This window comes from Zeus faber (genome assembly GCF_960531495.2).
Source record: "Zeus faber genome assembly, chromosome: 7".
NCBI classification, from domain to species: domain Eukaryota; kingdom Metazoa; phylum Chordata; class Actinopteri; order Zeiformes; family Zeidae; genus Zeus; species Zeus faber.
Window position 1 is genome coordinate 5,086,879 of NC_137203.1, and position 15,677 is coordinate 5,102,555.

The 15,677-nt window shown below is 46.7% G+C and overlaps 1 protein-coding gene across 1 annotated transcript; it reads right to left on the minus strand.

Moving 5' to 3' along the window:
* Positions 1-11,940: 11,940 nt before the first annotated feature.
* On the minus strand, positions 11,941-15,092 carry LOC307232671 (transmembrane protein 17A; the record flags this gene model as incomplete). Its single annotated transcript, XM_080003771.1, has 4 exons — positions 11,941-12,249; positions 12,609-12,722; positions 13,633-13,739; positions 14,966-15,092. 4 exons carry the CDS (start codon positions 15,090-15,092, stop codon positions 11,941-11,943), a joined length of 657 nt encoding a protein of 218 aa, XP_079859897.1.
* Between the last annotated feature and the right edge of the window lie 585 nt (positions 15,093-15,677).

Below are 15,677 nucleotides of genomic sequence, written 5' to 3' on the forward strand. Positions count from 1 at the left end.
AAAAACACAAGCACACAAGCACACAAGCAAACGATTCAATCCACACTTTGATTCCCACTCATTTGGATGCTGGTGGGTGTACTCAGCGCCTTGCAGCCCAATTACAGTGTGTGTGTGTGTGTGTGTGTGTGTGTGTGTGTGTGTGTGTGTGTGTGTGTGAGCGTACACTCGTATGGCTGAGCATTGAAGTCATGCTGCTTGAAGCCAACCAATCAATTAGCAGAGATGGGAAGTAATTGAGGATTTCGACACAAGTACTGTTGTTCAGCACCAGGGTTCTGTACGTATGGTTAGTACCTCTTTGTTACTTTGCAGGTTCAGTGCACTACGTTCAATTCACAAGAAATCCATGACGTCGACTCTGTTGGGTGGATTTCACTTAGAGTCGCAGACTTGAATTCAAAAATGCAATATTTTTTACCCCCTCGTCTTCGCTCTCAGACGTCGTTCTGTTTCTCCAGACCTTGCCTTCCTCTCATGGATTTCTATCTTGCCGTCTCGCTCTCTTGAGGGGCTGGGGATATTTCTTTGCTCCATTTTCTTTTGTAAATGTTTGTGCATATCAACGGTTTACTGACCACAACTAGCTGCGCCGCCTCATCAGTGTCACTGCAGCTGTCTTTCACCTCTGGCCCGCGCCCTGTCAGGGCATCCTTGCGGGGGAAAGGCGGACCCCGCCACCGCCGATGGAAGCACATGCTTAACATACGCATGGGGCACATGCGTGACACAAACACATTGAATGGATGTTTTGGATAAAGCGCCAGCTGCATAAAGTGTCAAATATGGGTGTTTTTCTTCCCCATAGTAATCGTATGGAAACGATGATCCAAACTGTCGTTATTATATTGTTATTTCTCTAACGGTGCTCACGTCTTGCAAACGCAATGGCGTCGAGGATTAACTATTAATCATTTTGCTGGGGCCCCTGGAGAGCCACTGGACTCAGTCACACACGGTGGTCAAGAGCATCAGGTGGGGTACATCAGAGACACGGCGTCCTACAGTAATAAAAAGTAGACGTGGCCGTCTATTGTCACAGACAAAGAAAAATAATAAATAAATAGACGCGGCGCTCTATGGTCACGGAAAAAGAACCAAAAAAGAAGTCGACTCGGTCGTGGTCTGATGGTGAAAAAAACGCCTGAGCAACTGTGTTTTAACATTTAATCTATACCTTGCAGACACAAACTGCAAATGTTTCAATAAAAAAAAAAAAACACTTACATTTGTTAGGATATGGATATTTTGGTAAAAATCTAATAAAAATAAATAAAAATGTAGGAGTAATATGAAAATATATAATTTGGCTGTCGACTCCCTGCAAAACCCTGGTTTGGGGGATCCCTGGTGGACTCTAACCGGTGAGAGGCTCGTGATGCGCACTCACGTTGGAATCTCTCGTCTTCATCGGTTGCACAGTCCTCCTTCATGCCGCTGAGCCTGCCTTGGAAAACAAATTGCCTCGGATTTTGGTTCCACCAGAACCATCGATCTTGGAGTTACGGTACTGTAAGTGTGTTTTCTACGTGCCATCCCGTGAGTGCTCTTTAATTTGTACTATATTTCCAGGAGCAGCTCTTAAAATGTGAAAAAGCCACTCACTGTACAGGTACCGCGCTCGCAAAGTGTGGATGTTTCCATGTCAGCGGCTCCTTTGTGAATCCCCTTTTCCCACGGAATCAAACTGCTCCGTGGGATTCCATCTTAAAGGAATAGGAATGATTGTATTAAACCCCTGGGGTGAATTTTTTTTTTTTAATTGACATTTATTGGAGTTTTGATACTCGCCCCTCATGTAGTACGTAGGTAGGTTTCAGCTGGACGCTCCATACCCAGCTCAGTGCAGGTGAGGGGGGCGAATCCAGGATGAAAACGGTGCAACAAAACCAAACGTCATCTTTTGAAAAAGCTTCTCAAATTTGCGATGTCAGACTGCCACGGCGGGCTGTTGCCTTGGCTGAAAGTGTGTGGTGGGCTTTTCCACTGAACTCACATTGTGGATTTGTCCCCCATCACTTTGCACTGAAGTGCTGACAGGGGCGTGCCTGGAGCCTTCCAGTTTGGAGGAACCTACCTAGAAAGCAGGGATAAACTTCAAAACACTTTATTGAATAGAAAAAGAAAATGCAAGGGACACACACAGCTCACCGTGCAACATCAGAAAGGTAACACTGCAATATGAAATATAGTAGGTTATCCATTTCCATTTTGGTGTCAAATACAAGCGTCGCTCCCTCGGTCAGAACAGTCAGCGATGCTACAGGAGGCTGCTTGGTGGCGATCATAATGATAAGTTGATTTAATCCTAAATATCCCCCCTGAAATTTATATTTTAACACTTTTACTGTAGTTGTAGTCTGCACGATCATTGACTATTTTTCTTGGCCAAAATGCTGGCAGCCTTTACGTTTCCCATTTTTTATTCGGAAATAGCGGGCCAAAACAACGGTAATTGCCGGCTAACGCGACCTCTGAATATTTATTTAACCTTTATTTACCAAGTAAAATTACCCTTTGAGACACACCGTCTCTTTTTTCCAAGGGGGAGCGGGATGTGTTGTGTTTTAATGCTGTTGGTGCCTGACAGCAGAGTATAAATCTGATTATTAATAGAAGGGTTATAGAGTCAACTCATGCTGAGCCGCAAAAGCAAGTAAATCATCATCCTGCACCAATCGATGGGTTCACAGCTTGGACTGTCGATGTCAACTACACCACAAATACAACAAAGATGTGAATGGGTCAATACGTGTATTTCTTATTGTCCTTTGTGTATTTCTATTATGCAAGTGTATTTACGATTGTGATTTGTATTGTATTTCATTCTTATTTATAACGTCTTCATTGACAATATGTACAAAACGAGAAAAAATCTGATACACATTCATTATTATATCATATTATATTATATTATATTATATTATATTATATTATATTATATTATATATATTGTTCATATACACATATCCACTCTTACACCCCGTGTAGACAAACTTTTCATACTAAATAATAATGAAAAAATAAAACTAGATACAGTATGCCCTGCTTTATGAATTTATTTTTGTGTGATTTTTAATCGATTTTTATTTCATCTTAAACTGTTGCTGCTGTAACACCTGGATTTCCACCTGGGGATTAAAAACATGTCATATTATCTTACAGTATATTAATGCATGCTGTACATGCACCACTTCCTGCTTTTTCACGTTGGATGGTGGATACAGAGGTGCACTGCCTTGTTTGTTTTGTTTTCATGGTTGTCATAATTTGTTCCTAGTTTCTGGATATCACATCTTTCTCTTTTTATGACTTTACTGTTATGGCCCAGTTGTTCTGATATGAGCAGCTGCAACACTGCAATTCCCATACGGGAGGAAAAAATATATATCTACAAACAAACAAAAGTAATTAACCAAAATACAGTGGGAGCGGTGAGTTGTAAGTGTGTTTTTAACATCAAGGCGCTCATGTGCGTAAATGTCTTACCTACGAGTGTTTCTCCCCAAAGCAAACCCACCAAGCAGAGTTTCACAGCTTAACCGCCAAAAACAATCAGTTAAGACCAAACCACGGTTACCGCAGTTATGTAACTACAGTTCTAGGAGCCCCCTCGGGGCCACGCTCCTCATGGTTTACATCCAACCGCGTAAACGGACTGCTGGAAATGTGTTCATATGCTCGCTTCAGCCAATCAGGGTGGAGCAGCACGGACATATCACCCCGATCCTCTCCTGAAATCGATTCAGCAGCACTGTCAGGCGTCCAGGTGGTAAGAGCACTGAAGGCGCCTTCATACAACTGTGGTTACATTCAGTAACTGCAGTAACTCTCTTTCTACATCAGGGGCTCCCCTCTTGACGGAGACCCCCGATGCCAAACCCCCCGCTGGACCCCACCACGGGCCAAGTGTGCGACGGTCCGGGGCAAAGCCTGGAGCAGCCAGAGCCGCCACCCTGGCACTCCACCATGCCCCGCCGGAGGGCCGATGGGAAGCAGCCAACACCACACGCGCTGTGTACGAAGAGGAAGCGTTTGTCACTAAAAACAGGCAACACCTCAGAGGAGCCGAGCAGCCAAGCACCGACCGGGAACGAGACCCTGCGGAAACACTGCGCAGGTAAAAACGGAAACTCGGGGAGGGCGACGACCAGGCCGCCGGCGTGCAAATGTCCTGAGCGCCCGACGCCCTGAGAGAGGCCGGTCGAAGCCGCCACACCTGCAGGAGGGAGGGCACGGAGAAAGGTCGTTTGCCGTCCTGGGGATGCAGAGGAAGCGCTTGACTCGGCGGCAGTGATCTCCAGCCCGTCAGCCAGCGGGACCCCCATGCCCAACGACGCCCCACGCAGAGGCAAGGCCCGCCAAACCGCGGCCGGCTGGATGCCCCACCCGAGCAGCCACCCACGTCCTCGAGTGCGCTCGAAACTGTCGAGTCCTGCTTCCTTTTAATGAGAACCATTTCAAGAATCAAACCACCGCACAGCGATCCGGAGAAAGTAATCAATTATAACGCCACTAGACTACTGTAACTCCTCCTCCTTTCTGGCATCAACCAAAAGTCACTCCCTCGCCTCCAACCAGCTCAGTGCAGCAGTTCGGCTTCTCACCGCTTCCAAAAGACGGCGTCACATCACTCTGATCCTGCTTTTCTCCATCAGCTCCTGTTTGCTTCAGTATCGATTTTAACATTTAAAGCACGTCCGCGTCTGACTCCAAGCTCCACAACATATGTGGTGACCCCATATGAGCCAGTGCGCGGCCTAAGGTCCTCGGGCGGGCGGGGCCCTCCTCCAAAAACTTTTCCTGTTGGGGCCCCTCGGCTTTGGAACCACCTGCCTGAGGAGATTCGGCAGCAGAGTCGGTCACTTATTTTAAATCACTTCTCAAAAAACATTTATTTTACAATTTTTTAAATTTACTTATCTATCTTTATTTTTTCCTTTTTATTTCTATTTCTCATTATCATACTGTATCTATTTATTTATTTTTTGTCTGTTTATCTGCTTTTACAATTTAATGAATGAATTTAATTCCGGTTTATTAATGTTCCTTTTCCTTTTAAATTCATGACCTGAACACTCTGATTTTATTTCATCTGGCAAAGCACTTTTTAAACTGTATTTTTAAAGGTACTATATAAATAAAGCTATTATTATTATTATTATTATTATTATTATTATAGTACTCATATGTTGTTAGTGCATTATGTCAATACAACAACAACAATAGTTAGTCAAAGCTAAGATGGGGTCAGGTATTCCAGTGTTCAGGTGTTTCTTGAAGGTCGTGAGTGTCTTTGCAGAGCGTCACCAGCCACCACTCATTTGCAGACCTCAGAGAGCGGGACGTAGGATACGTGACGCAAGGAATGCAGGTGCAGATCCAGTTACTGCCCTGTCGGCCAGCATCAAGAAAAATATGAAAACCATGCGCGCTGCGGCATTCTGGATCAGCTGCCGCGGTTCAGCAGCGTGCGCTGGTGGAGCAGCCGGCGGAGCGGTGCAGGAGTGTGGCCCTGAGATGACAAGGAGCTGCGCCGAGTGACGGCGCTGTCCCGGGGAGGAGAATAGAGGAGAGGCGGCGCTGGGTATGGAAGGAGGAAACCATGCGCCTCGATGACCAGGGGATCCCTGTGGGACGCCGCTCCTCACCCGGTGTGACTTGGACCCCTCTCCACTCCACCCCACCCTGCAGGAACCCGACCGGGGGGTGAGACCCAAAGCATCTGAGAGCCGTGAGCCGTCCCTGTAATAGCAAGATCAGAAAGGGTGGACAAGAGGACATGGCGGTTAATAGTGATGAATGTGAGGGGGGTGGAGAGAATTGGCTGCTGGTAGCCGCCGCCACCTTCTCTTCAAAGAAGGTGTCAAAGTCAGCAGCAGTCGGGGTGGAGAGGGGTGGAGGGTGGTGTCGGTGGTCAGTTGACATAGACAGACGTGGATTTTGTTTGCTGCTGACGAATGTTCAATCACGCGTGCGTGACTTTACTTTCCCCTCACAAAACGTGAACTAGACGCGCAGCGTTTGACACTGAAATGGCTTCCGGATCGAGCCGTTCCATTCATCAGCAAAGATCGGCTTTTCCATCAAACAACTTTTTTGAAACTCTGTCCAAAGTGTGGCCCTCAGGGGACTCAGCCTTCGACTGCATCATTTCTCCCGCTCCTAACTGGCGTTCACGGGCGGGGGGGGTGCACGACGCTCCTGCCCCTTTTCCCTTGGTGCAAAGGTGCCCTTTTCAAATGGCAAATCCCAAAGCGTCGATCTATCACCTGGCCCAAGGTGGGGAGCACTGAATTATGTCAATTAAGCCAGAAAGACAGAACTGATGGAACATATCTGAGTGCCGCCCGATACAAGTACATTCCTTGCTATGCAGAGTCCGTGCTGTGGCGTGCTCCGACACCGTGACCGCAAGTCACATTCCGGTCGCGGTTGATCATTGAGTATGTTTTTTATACGGCATATTTTTATTTACACACTTTTGCATTTCATTTACTGAGAATGCTAAATGTCAAGCTGAGGAAACCGCTCACTGTTGTTGGGTAAAACAAACAAGCTCTCCCATTTTGTGATGCGAAATCTGGACGCCGTTCCCGGGCCCCTCCCCACCAGGGGGAGGGGCCCGATGCTCGGGTGCGCCCGCGGATTCGTGTCAAGGTGGCTTTGCCGTCGCCCGTCCCCGGAGCCCTCTCCGCTGTCTGCCCCGGCCTCAGCTTCTCAACAGACTCACTCACTTCCGTTTCAGTGTTTCAGTGTGTTCAGTGTTTTTTTTTTTTTTTATTGCCTTCAGGGGCCCCGGTTCGCATTTTCTCCTCCACTTCTCCGGCTCTGAACATGGCGAAGAACCGCCCTCGGAGAAAACACACCTATCAATTTCGAGCGATCCAGAGTCGTCAACCCACGCAGATGTCTTCAATCTGGCTGCATTTTGTCTGCCCATACAGTCAAGATAATTTCTATTCAAAGTGGGGAACGAGGTCCATTAAGGGTGGGATGTGTCGGCGCACTGAATAATGAGGTAAAACAAGTGCTGGGGTGAAGTTAATATCAAGTGCTTTAACACTTGTACCTGTGGAGAATATCAAATTGAGAACTTTCACTTTGTATGTTACTGCTAATAAGCATAGGATTTGAGTAGTTCCTCCACTGCTGTCAATTACTTTGAAAATGGATTTAAAAGTGTCCCGGCAACACTGCTCCAAAAACACATCAACCAGAAGCCAGCGGGCTTGTGCTTTTTCCTGCCCATGCGGCGGCATCAAATATAGTCTTGGCTTTGAAAACACTTATTAAATCCCGGGGACCGGAGTGAAACAAAGCCATTCCTGAGCGGAAGAAAAAGTAAAAACAAATGAAAAAATACGATAACGGGGGACGGGGGGCGGGCGGGGAGCAGAAAGAAAATAAAAACAGTTGCGACGCCCTCAAATTATTGACGAGTCTCAATGACCTGTGGGGGGAACATCCCCTCCCCAGCGTCTCCAAGGAGCAAGGATTTAATATCCCCGCTCGGCGCAATAATATTCATCGGGACGGTGAGTGGCCATTTAAGCCCCGGTGAGGAGTGAATTGCCCTGCCATCCCGCTAACCTGAGTGATCAGACCCAAATTGAAAACGTCCCAGCCGCCTCCAATTTCTATCCCAGCCTCGACCCCCGCCGCCTGTCACATTTCCTCGGGAGCGCGGTCGCTAAGGAGCTGGAAACAATGTAAGTGGCTGATAAATGGGACTTGGATTTGGCAGCCCTATGTCATTTAGAGTTAGCAATTGGGACGATATGCATTCTGCACTGCCTAAAGGCCGCTGCCATCCCTGTTGATTTGAGTGGGAAAGAGCTGATGTCAGGCATGGAAAAATACAATTTATACAAAATACGTCAAATACAATTGAAATGGAGCCGTGAAGGTTTTCCTGTCAACCGCCAGCTTCCTCGATATAAAGGGGACCTATTACGGTATGCTTTTCCTTATGTTCTGTCATATATGTAATATTACCATGTGGGATGTTGTAAAAGACGAGGCCAAAGTGTCAAATAATGAGGTAAGCTAACGACAAAGTAAATGTCTGTCAACAAAACGCTCAGGATTCCGAGTGCTCTGAACGCACCGTGTCCAAAGGTTTTTTGTGACATCGGCTGGTCACGGATTTCCTTATATGGTCATGTGCTCCATCCCATCTGTTGCGCGATTCTCCAGGATTTTTTTTTTTAATAAATAAAAACAGTGTGTTTTTATTGTAGACGTATTTATTTTATTTTATTTTATTTTATTTTTATTTTATTTATTTCATTTACACAAAACAAAAAATTCATCATCCATGTGTGAGAGTCCCGGTGCGTCGCGGTGCGGTGTCCTTGTCTCCCACAAGCCTGGAGAACGGCCACCAAAGTGGGATCAAACTTTGAAATGAGGCCTTGTAGATCTAACGTGAGTGAAGGTTCAACGACTGGACTGATTATTTCGCACCTCAAATTTGTTCAGAAACAGATTTTGGTGGAAATCAGTGAAAATTACAGAGTGAGTAACGCAGAGCCCGGAAGTAATTCTCTAACCCCATTGGCTCAGAACCAGGGGCTTGGCTGCTCGGTCACAAATAAAGCTACACACACTGAAACAGTCCGTTTTGGAACAGTCCGCATTTAGAGGCATGCCACAATGGCTAGAATGCATAGTCTGAGTGGTATTTACAGCAAAAATCTTCAAAAACATGTTTTGGGGACCTCAGAGACCCATACGAACAGTTGTAAAAAGGAGCATAATAGGTCCCTTTAGGTCCCCGGGGCTGTGAGTCTCGACTGGTGGGGAAAAGGAATGGCAAATTGAAAATGCGTCCCAGAGGAGGAGCGGCCGGCCTGGCGGCGGCGGAGGCTGGGCGATATGAATTCCTGTCAGGTGCCTCGTTCGTTAACACTGTCGAATGGAAACGGATCAATTGTGTCGCGAAGACGGAAGGTTTGAGCACCAGGTTCTGTGCTTAATTGGGGAAGCTCTTCAAGTGGGAAGAGCTGTGGTTGGACCTGTTCTTTAGACCCGTGTGTCTCCAGCGCCCGTGGGTGGTAGGAGGTAGAGCTGGTGGTCTAGTAATCTAAACATTGCTGGTTGGATCCCAGGCTCCTCCTGCTAGCATGCTGTAGTGTCCTTGAGCAAGACACTAAACCCCTAAATGCTCCTGATGGCTGCGTCCGTCGGTGTTTGAATAATTGTAAGTCGCTTTGGATAAAAGCGTTTGCTAAATGCAATGTAATGTAAAATCACTCCTAGACAAGGACAATAGAGCTGTAAAAAAAGCACTATTCTTAATGATGGAGCATTTAATCATGTTTTATGAAAAAATATATATTTATGAAGATGAACCAAGCCTATACGAGAGAGAGAGAGAGATGGTGTACTGTACATATATATAATCAGTATGCTGTATATCTCTATATATCATCTGGGTGGTATTTTCAGCAAATATATTGGAGATCCCTAATGGTCCATGACACCTGTGGGGTACATGTACTGTCCATGTGGAGTCCATGTGTCCATGTGTCCATGTGGAGTGCATGTGTCCACAGAACGGTTAGTTCGCAAATAAATTCCTATAAATTCATGGCCTAAAGTTTTAAAAGCTAGCCTCAGCAGACCCTCTCTTTACAAAGGTATAATAAACCTATTTTTCGAGCATTTGTAGTTGTTGATTTTATCTGTATGTTAAACAGGGCGGTGAACGTACCACATTCATTCTCTTGGTTCAGTGGTTTCTGTGTCAGGCTCCATGAGAAGAAAAAAAAAAAAAAGCCGCAAGATATTTGTGAAGCGCTGGATGAGACGACACAGTCTGGGCTCCTGGGATCCAGGAGGACTGGAACCCTTCCAGGCCTCTTCCAGGCCCAGGCTGTCCGGCGACTGGAGCCGGGGGATTACCAGGGTGTACGCCGCGGGGAAGAAGCAAAAAAAAAAAAAAGAAAAAGCCGGGGACGTGGCCTCTTATTAGCACTCGGCCAAACCCCCTCATCAATCTCTGGGATTGTGTTGTTGAGAGCACCTCCGCGCCCAGGCCCATCTAATTAAGGCGTTGATGGCAGCCCGCAGAAACCCGGGCGGATTAGGGTGCGCGGCGTCGGGCAGGAGAGGCGATGAAGTGGGAGGAAGAGTAAAAAAAAGCACGGGCTTGGAAGTCAGAAGGCATTTTCAAAGCACAGTAAAGGCGCAGGGGAAACAATATGTTTTCTCGAGATATGGAGCAATACGTCCCCTGACTCACCTAAGCCATTATTCACGTCACTCCAGCCAATGAAAAGCAATTTGTTGACAACGCTGCAGCTGGAGCGGTCTCAGATGTGGCCGGCGAGTCGCCACGGGGAGTTTCAGTTCCAGTATTTCCTCCTGTTTTGTTTTTTTCGGTTGTTTTTTTTTTCCGTTGTTTTTTATTGTGTTCCACCACCGCCGAGCTAATCCTCTGCCTCCTTTACGGCCCAACAGAGTTCAAACTTATTAAAAACAGAACCCAAAAGCGGCTGAACGGGGCCCCCGAGAACCGTTGCGGCCGGACTCTCCCCCGGGGAACCGGGGGGATTTTGGCGCCGCCGTCGCAGGGATCCATGTTTTCGTACGCCGCTGTATCATCCCCGAAGCGGAGACGCCGAGACGCCGAGGCGGCCGGCCCCTGCAAGGATCCCGGCGAAGGCTGTCAACTCGAATTAGGGGTGGATACTCACAGAAGAGAGACGGGGAAGGCATTTGTTCTGAGGGTGGATTAACGTTTCGTCAATCACGTCTGCGGCCTTGAAGACCCTCAGAGCCCACGCGTCTGGGATTTTCCTTTGGTATTCGTCGTCCCCGAGGTTAAAACCTTCCCAAGTATTATAAGTTAACTTATGAGTCACGTCGTTTTTTTTTCTCCTCGGGCCGTGGTTTAATTTGCGCAGGCTATTCCGCCGCAGCCGCCACTGCAGCATGAATCAAAACAGATATTGCAGAGCAGGATTTGTCCTGTTTACCTCCGGCTACCCGCAGCCCATACACCACAACCGACAGGATAAACATTTTAGTTTTCCCGGCGATGGGGGAAATAGCCGAGCGGCGCGTCGAGCTCGCGGGTGGACGGCGGGAAGGTATCGGAAACGGAGGAGAGAAGCCACGACAAAAACTAATTGTAAACTCAATTTCCACACAATACGGCGTCGCCCCCTTCCTGGAGTTCCTCATTCATGACGGCGGAATACCTGACCTGGCGGCGCCGCCGGTGCCGGAGCTGCGACGAGGACATGAGCTGCATGGAGACGCTCCGCTGGACTCCTGGCTGAGCCTCCCCCGGTCACTGAGTGCCACAGTGTGGTCGTACATATTTAATGCACTTCCACCGCAGCCCTATTTAAATGCCTGCCCCGCAGGACGGAGGGAGGAGGTGCCTCCGTCACATCCCCCAGCCAAGAGAGGCACAGAGGCTTTCAAGACAAAAAGAGCGGAGGTGATCCACAGTTGTCTCGGCCTTTTGAATTGAGACCTCCTGAAAAACCAGCCTCGTGGCGTTGCTATTTTGTACTATTTGTTTGGATATAATACTAAATTGTTGCTGCACTTTTACTGCACTGAATTTAAATCCTCCCCCGCAGGAAATTAAAACACAAAGAGCTGTTCCAATATTCTAATATGATTCTGGGGTTCATTTACCCTAAAAATAGACGTCTAATCCGTCCCAGATGACCGTGTAAAAAACATTTATATTTGCATGGATGTAATTTGCCTACTGTATATGTGTATGCATTGTAAACATTGCTATACATGTCATTTAGAAACATTTAATTTCCTGTAAAAACAGCTTTCGCATCAACCCAAGAGCGTCGGCTCCGAGGCCATGCAATTATTTGGCTTCCCACCAGTCCATCAGGGTCCCCTATCCCTCCACCCTCCATCCCTTCATCCCTCCACCCCTCTCACCCCACTCCTCCATTATTAGTCCACATCACTGGATGGGGGCATGGGCAGCACGCTGCGGGCGTAGGGGGGGCTGGACCCCGCCGGGCGGTGGAAGCCCTCCACCTCCCCGATCTGCCGCAGGTGGAAGAGGAGGGTGAGCTTGCGGGTCATGGTCCTCAGGGCCAGGAAGGAGGCCAGGATCTGGGCCAGGAGGAAGAGGAGGAAGACGGAGTGCACGGCCCTCTCCAGCGGGAGGATCAGCGTCCCCTCGTCCGTCAGGAAGAACAGCAGCACGGGAAGCTGGAAGAGGAAGGAGAGGAGGCAGAAGGCGGCCAGCTCTGGGACCTGGGGAGGGAGGGGGGGAGACAGGAGGAGGGTGGAGAGGGCGACAGGAGGAGGGTGGAGACATCACTCTTGTGCATTTCATCTGGACGTGTTTTTCATTTCCATTGAGACGTTTTTTCCTTTTTAGTATTTTAATATTTTTAATGTTTAAGCCAGGATGGGTCAAATGCAGAGAACGAGTTTCAACGGCCGCCATCCAAAGCGTGTGTGTGTGTGCGTGTGTTGTAGTGTGGTGTGCCGTGTGATATTCATATACATATATTCAGTCCATATACTGTAAATATATACAGTACATATACATATATACAGTACATATATAAAGTACATTTAAATATATACTGTATATATAAATCACACACCTTCTCCCTGAGGTTTCCCACGAAGCCCAGGTAGAGTCTCACCACCTCGATGATGGTGATGAGCACCATCCCTGTGGTGAGAAGAGCCTGGTAGTATCCAGGCAGGACGGAGAACTGGGGGTTGAAACACAACACAACACACACCACAGTGAGGGGTTTAAACACAACACAACACAACACACACCACAGTGAGGGGTTTAAACACAACACAACACAACACACACCACAGTGAGGGGTTTAAACACAACACAACACAACACAACACACACCACAGTGAGGGGTTTAAACACAACACAACACAACACAACACACACCACAGTGAGGGGTTTAAACACAACACAACACACACCACAGTGAGGGGTTTAAACACAACACAACACACACCACAGTGAGGGGTTTAAACACAACACAACACAACACACACCACAGTGAGGGGTTTAAACACAACACAACACAACACAACACACACCACAGTGAGGGGTTTAAACACAACACAACACAACACACACCACAGTGAGGGGTTTAAACACAACACAACACACACCACAGTGAGGGGTTTAAACACAACACAACACACACCACAGTGAGGGGTTGAACATTCATTTATAATTGATCATTCAAAGTGGAAATCCATTAGATTGTCTAAATTGTGTGGATTACGATTACAATTTGTCCATCATTTCTTTTGTTTTCTTCAAACTTTTTTCTGATCCATTGATTTGTTTTAGGGTATTTTCTCGCTCATGGTGGTGGGGAATTTTTTTGTTATTTTTGGTGAATTCCCATCCATATTGACAGTTTGCTGACCACAACTAGCGACGCCACTTTGGCGAATTCACCGCGGTCGCCTTTCACCTTGTGCGCCTGGCGGACCCCGCCAACACCAATGCAAACGGCCCGAGAGAGGAGCATGTGTGGATCACAAAAACCCTAAATGGCTGTTTCTCATGCAAAGGCATGCTAAATTCATATGACACAAATATCAAATAGCTAGATATTTGATGTTTGTTCTTGAGCCACTGACCTTCAGCTGCAGCATGACCAGAGCAGAGACCCACCAGCAGGGGAAGTAGAACATGTTGAAGTAGAGCAGCATCTGCAGCGGGAGGTAGGACACCAGCTCGTTCACCACTGGGAAGAAGGGGTCACCATCATCTGGTTATTTGCTATATATCCCATAATATGTATATATTGAAAGTTTCTTCTCCGCTTTGTGGGGAAATTGCCTCTTTGTCCTTCTATCATCCCCAGATTCAGACGAGAAGGTCCATACCAGTTCCATCCCTGTGTGACCGGTGCAGAGGTAGCTGCACGCTAACTGTGTTAGCTCAATGCATGGCTGCAGATGGGATCAGCTAGCCTAGCTCCTGGGAAATTTCCCCCGAAAACCGGGGTTTTCACTCAATTAAATTGTAATGTCCTCTTAAAACGTTCATCAAAACAGTGTGTGTGTGTGTGTGTGTGTGTGTGTGTGTGTGTGTGTGTGTGTGTGTGTGTGTGTGTGTGTGTGTGTGTGTGAATTATCAGCCATAAAATCAAGAGTTTAAAAAAATCAATGTTATTATACATTGGTTTATGTCATTAAACGTGAAGAGAGAACCTCCTCCCATATTTTAAAAGTATGAGTGTTGTCCAAGAATATTTTATATGTACAGATATACGCACGACTACTATTTACACAATGAAAACACATTTGGCTCGAATCATGATCAAACCGGGTATAAAAGTAAAAGAAAGTTGATTAAATTTTACTTAAAGCAAAACTGATCAGCATTTCTCCATAAACTAATGAAAAAGAGAAAATATCCTCAAAAAGAAAGATATATAAATATGTATTTATGAATAAGAAAAGCCAAAATGAAGTATCAGAGAGAAGGCTGCAGATCCACGGTCTGATTGTGAAAAATAAATATGTATATATATATATAATTTTTTTTAACTGCACTATTTACATTGTTTTGGTTTACTTATCTATATATTGTTATTTTTAACAGCAATGCTTAATTGCTGTTGTTATTGCTTTATTTTATTTCGAGATTCCTTTCCTCATTCTTCTATTTTCACTGCAAAATTGACATTTTACATTTTTTCTTGTTTTGTTTTCCCTTTGCTTTGGCCATAAAAACTCATGTTTCCCGTTCCAATGAAGCCCTTGGAGACGGAACTGATTAGAACTGAACTGAATTTGAAGCCTCCACGTTCCACCTGCTTCCTATAAAACCCAAAAAACATCCAAATAACCTTCATCAAACGCCACTTACATCCGACTTTATGTTTCAATAATAACTGTAAAAAGTCTGATAAACAGAGGAGCATCATCATCATCATCATCATCATCAGTGTGTAACCGTGGCAACCTGATCTGTCTTCCTGCTCGTGAGCGAAGTCACTGTCTGCCGTCCGGTTGTTGGTGAAGACCGAGCCTCCGACGTAGGACAGACCCATCCGCAGGGTCTGAGGGACCGGGGAGTAGAACACCGGCATGATAGGTGCTGGTGCTGGTGCTGGTTATAGTCCTGGGGCTGGACCTGGTGCTGTTTGCGGAGCTGGTCCTGGTCCTGGTCCTGGTCCCGCTCCCGCTCCTGGTCCTGGTCCTGGTCCTGGTCCTGGTCCTGCTTCCAGATCCTATAGGTGACCACACTACCCTGATAAACAGTGTGGCCGTGCACCATGTGGCTCTGTCTGCAGTTTATCCTTGTTGTCTTAGGTCACACACACACACACACACACACACACACACACACACACACACACACACACACACACACACACACACACACACACACACACACACACACACACACACACACACACACGTGCACCATAATCAGATTATGCGCCAGGAGGCCTGGATTGCAGATTACCGCTCGGTTCGTTAGTGATGCTTGGAGCCAATCACTACTTGACAAATAAGAAATTAATAAAAACTAAATGAAACTAAAGTCGCCCTTTGGTCAGTCCTGCCCAGAGACAGTCGGCCTCTTACATTCATTCCTGTTTTATACAGAACAGGTGTTTTTTGAAGGCCTGTGTTGTTGTTTTCATTCATCATGTTTGGAATGAGTTTCT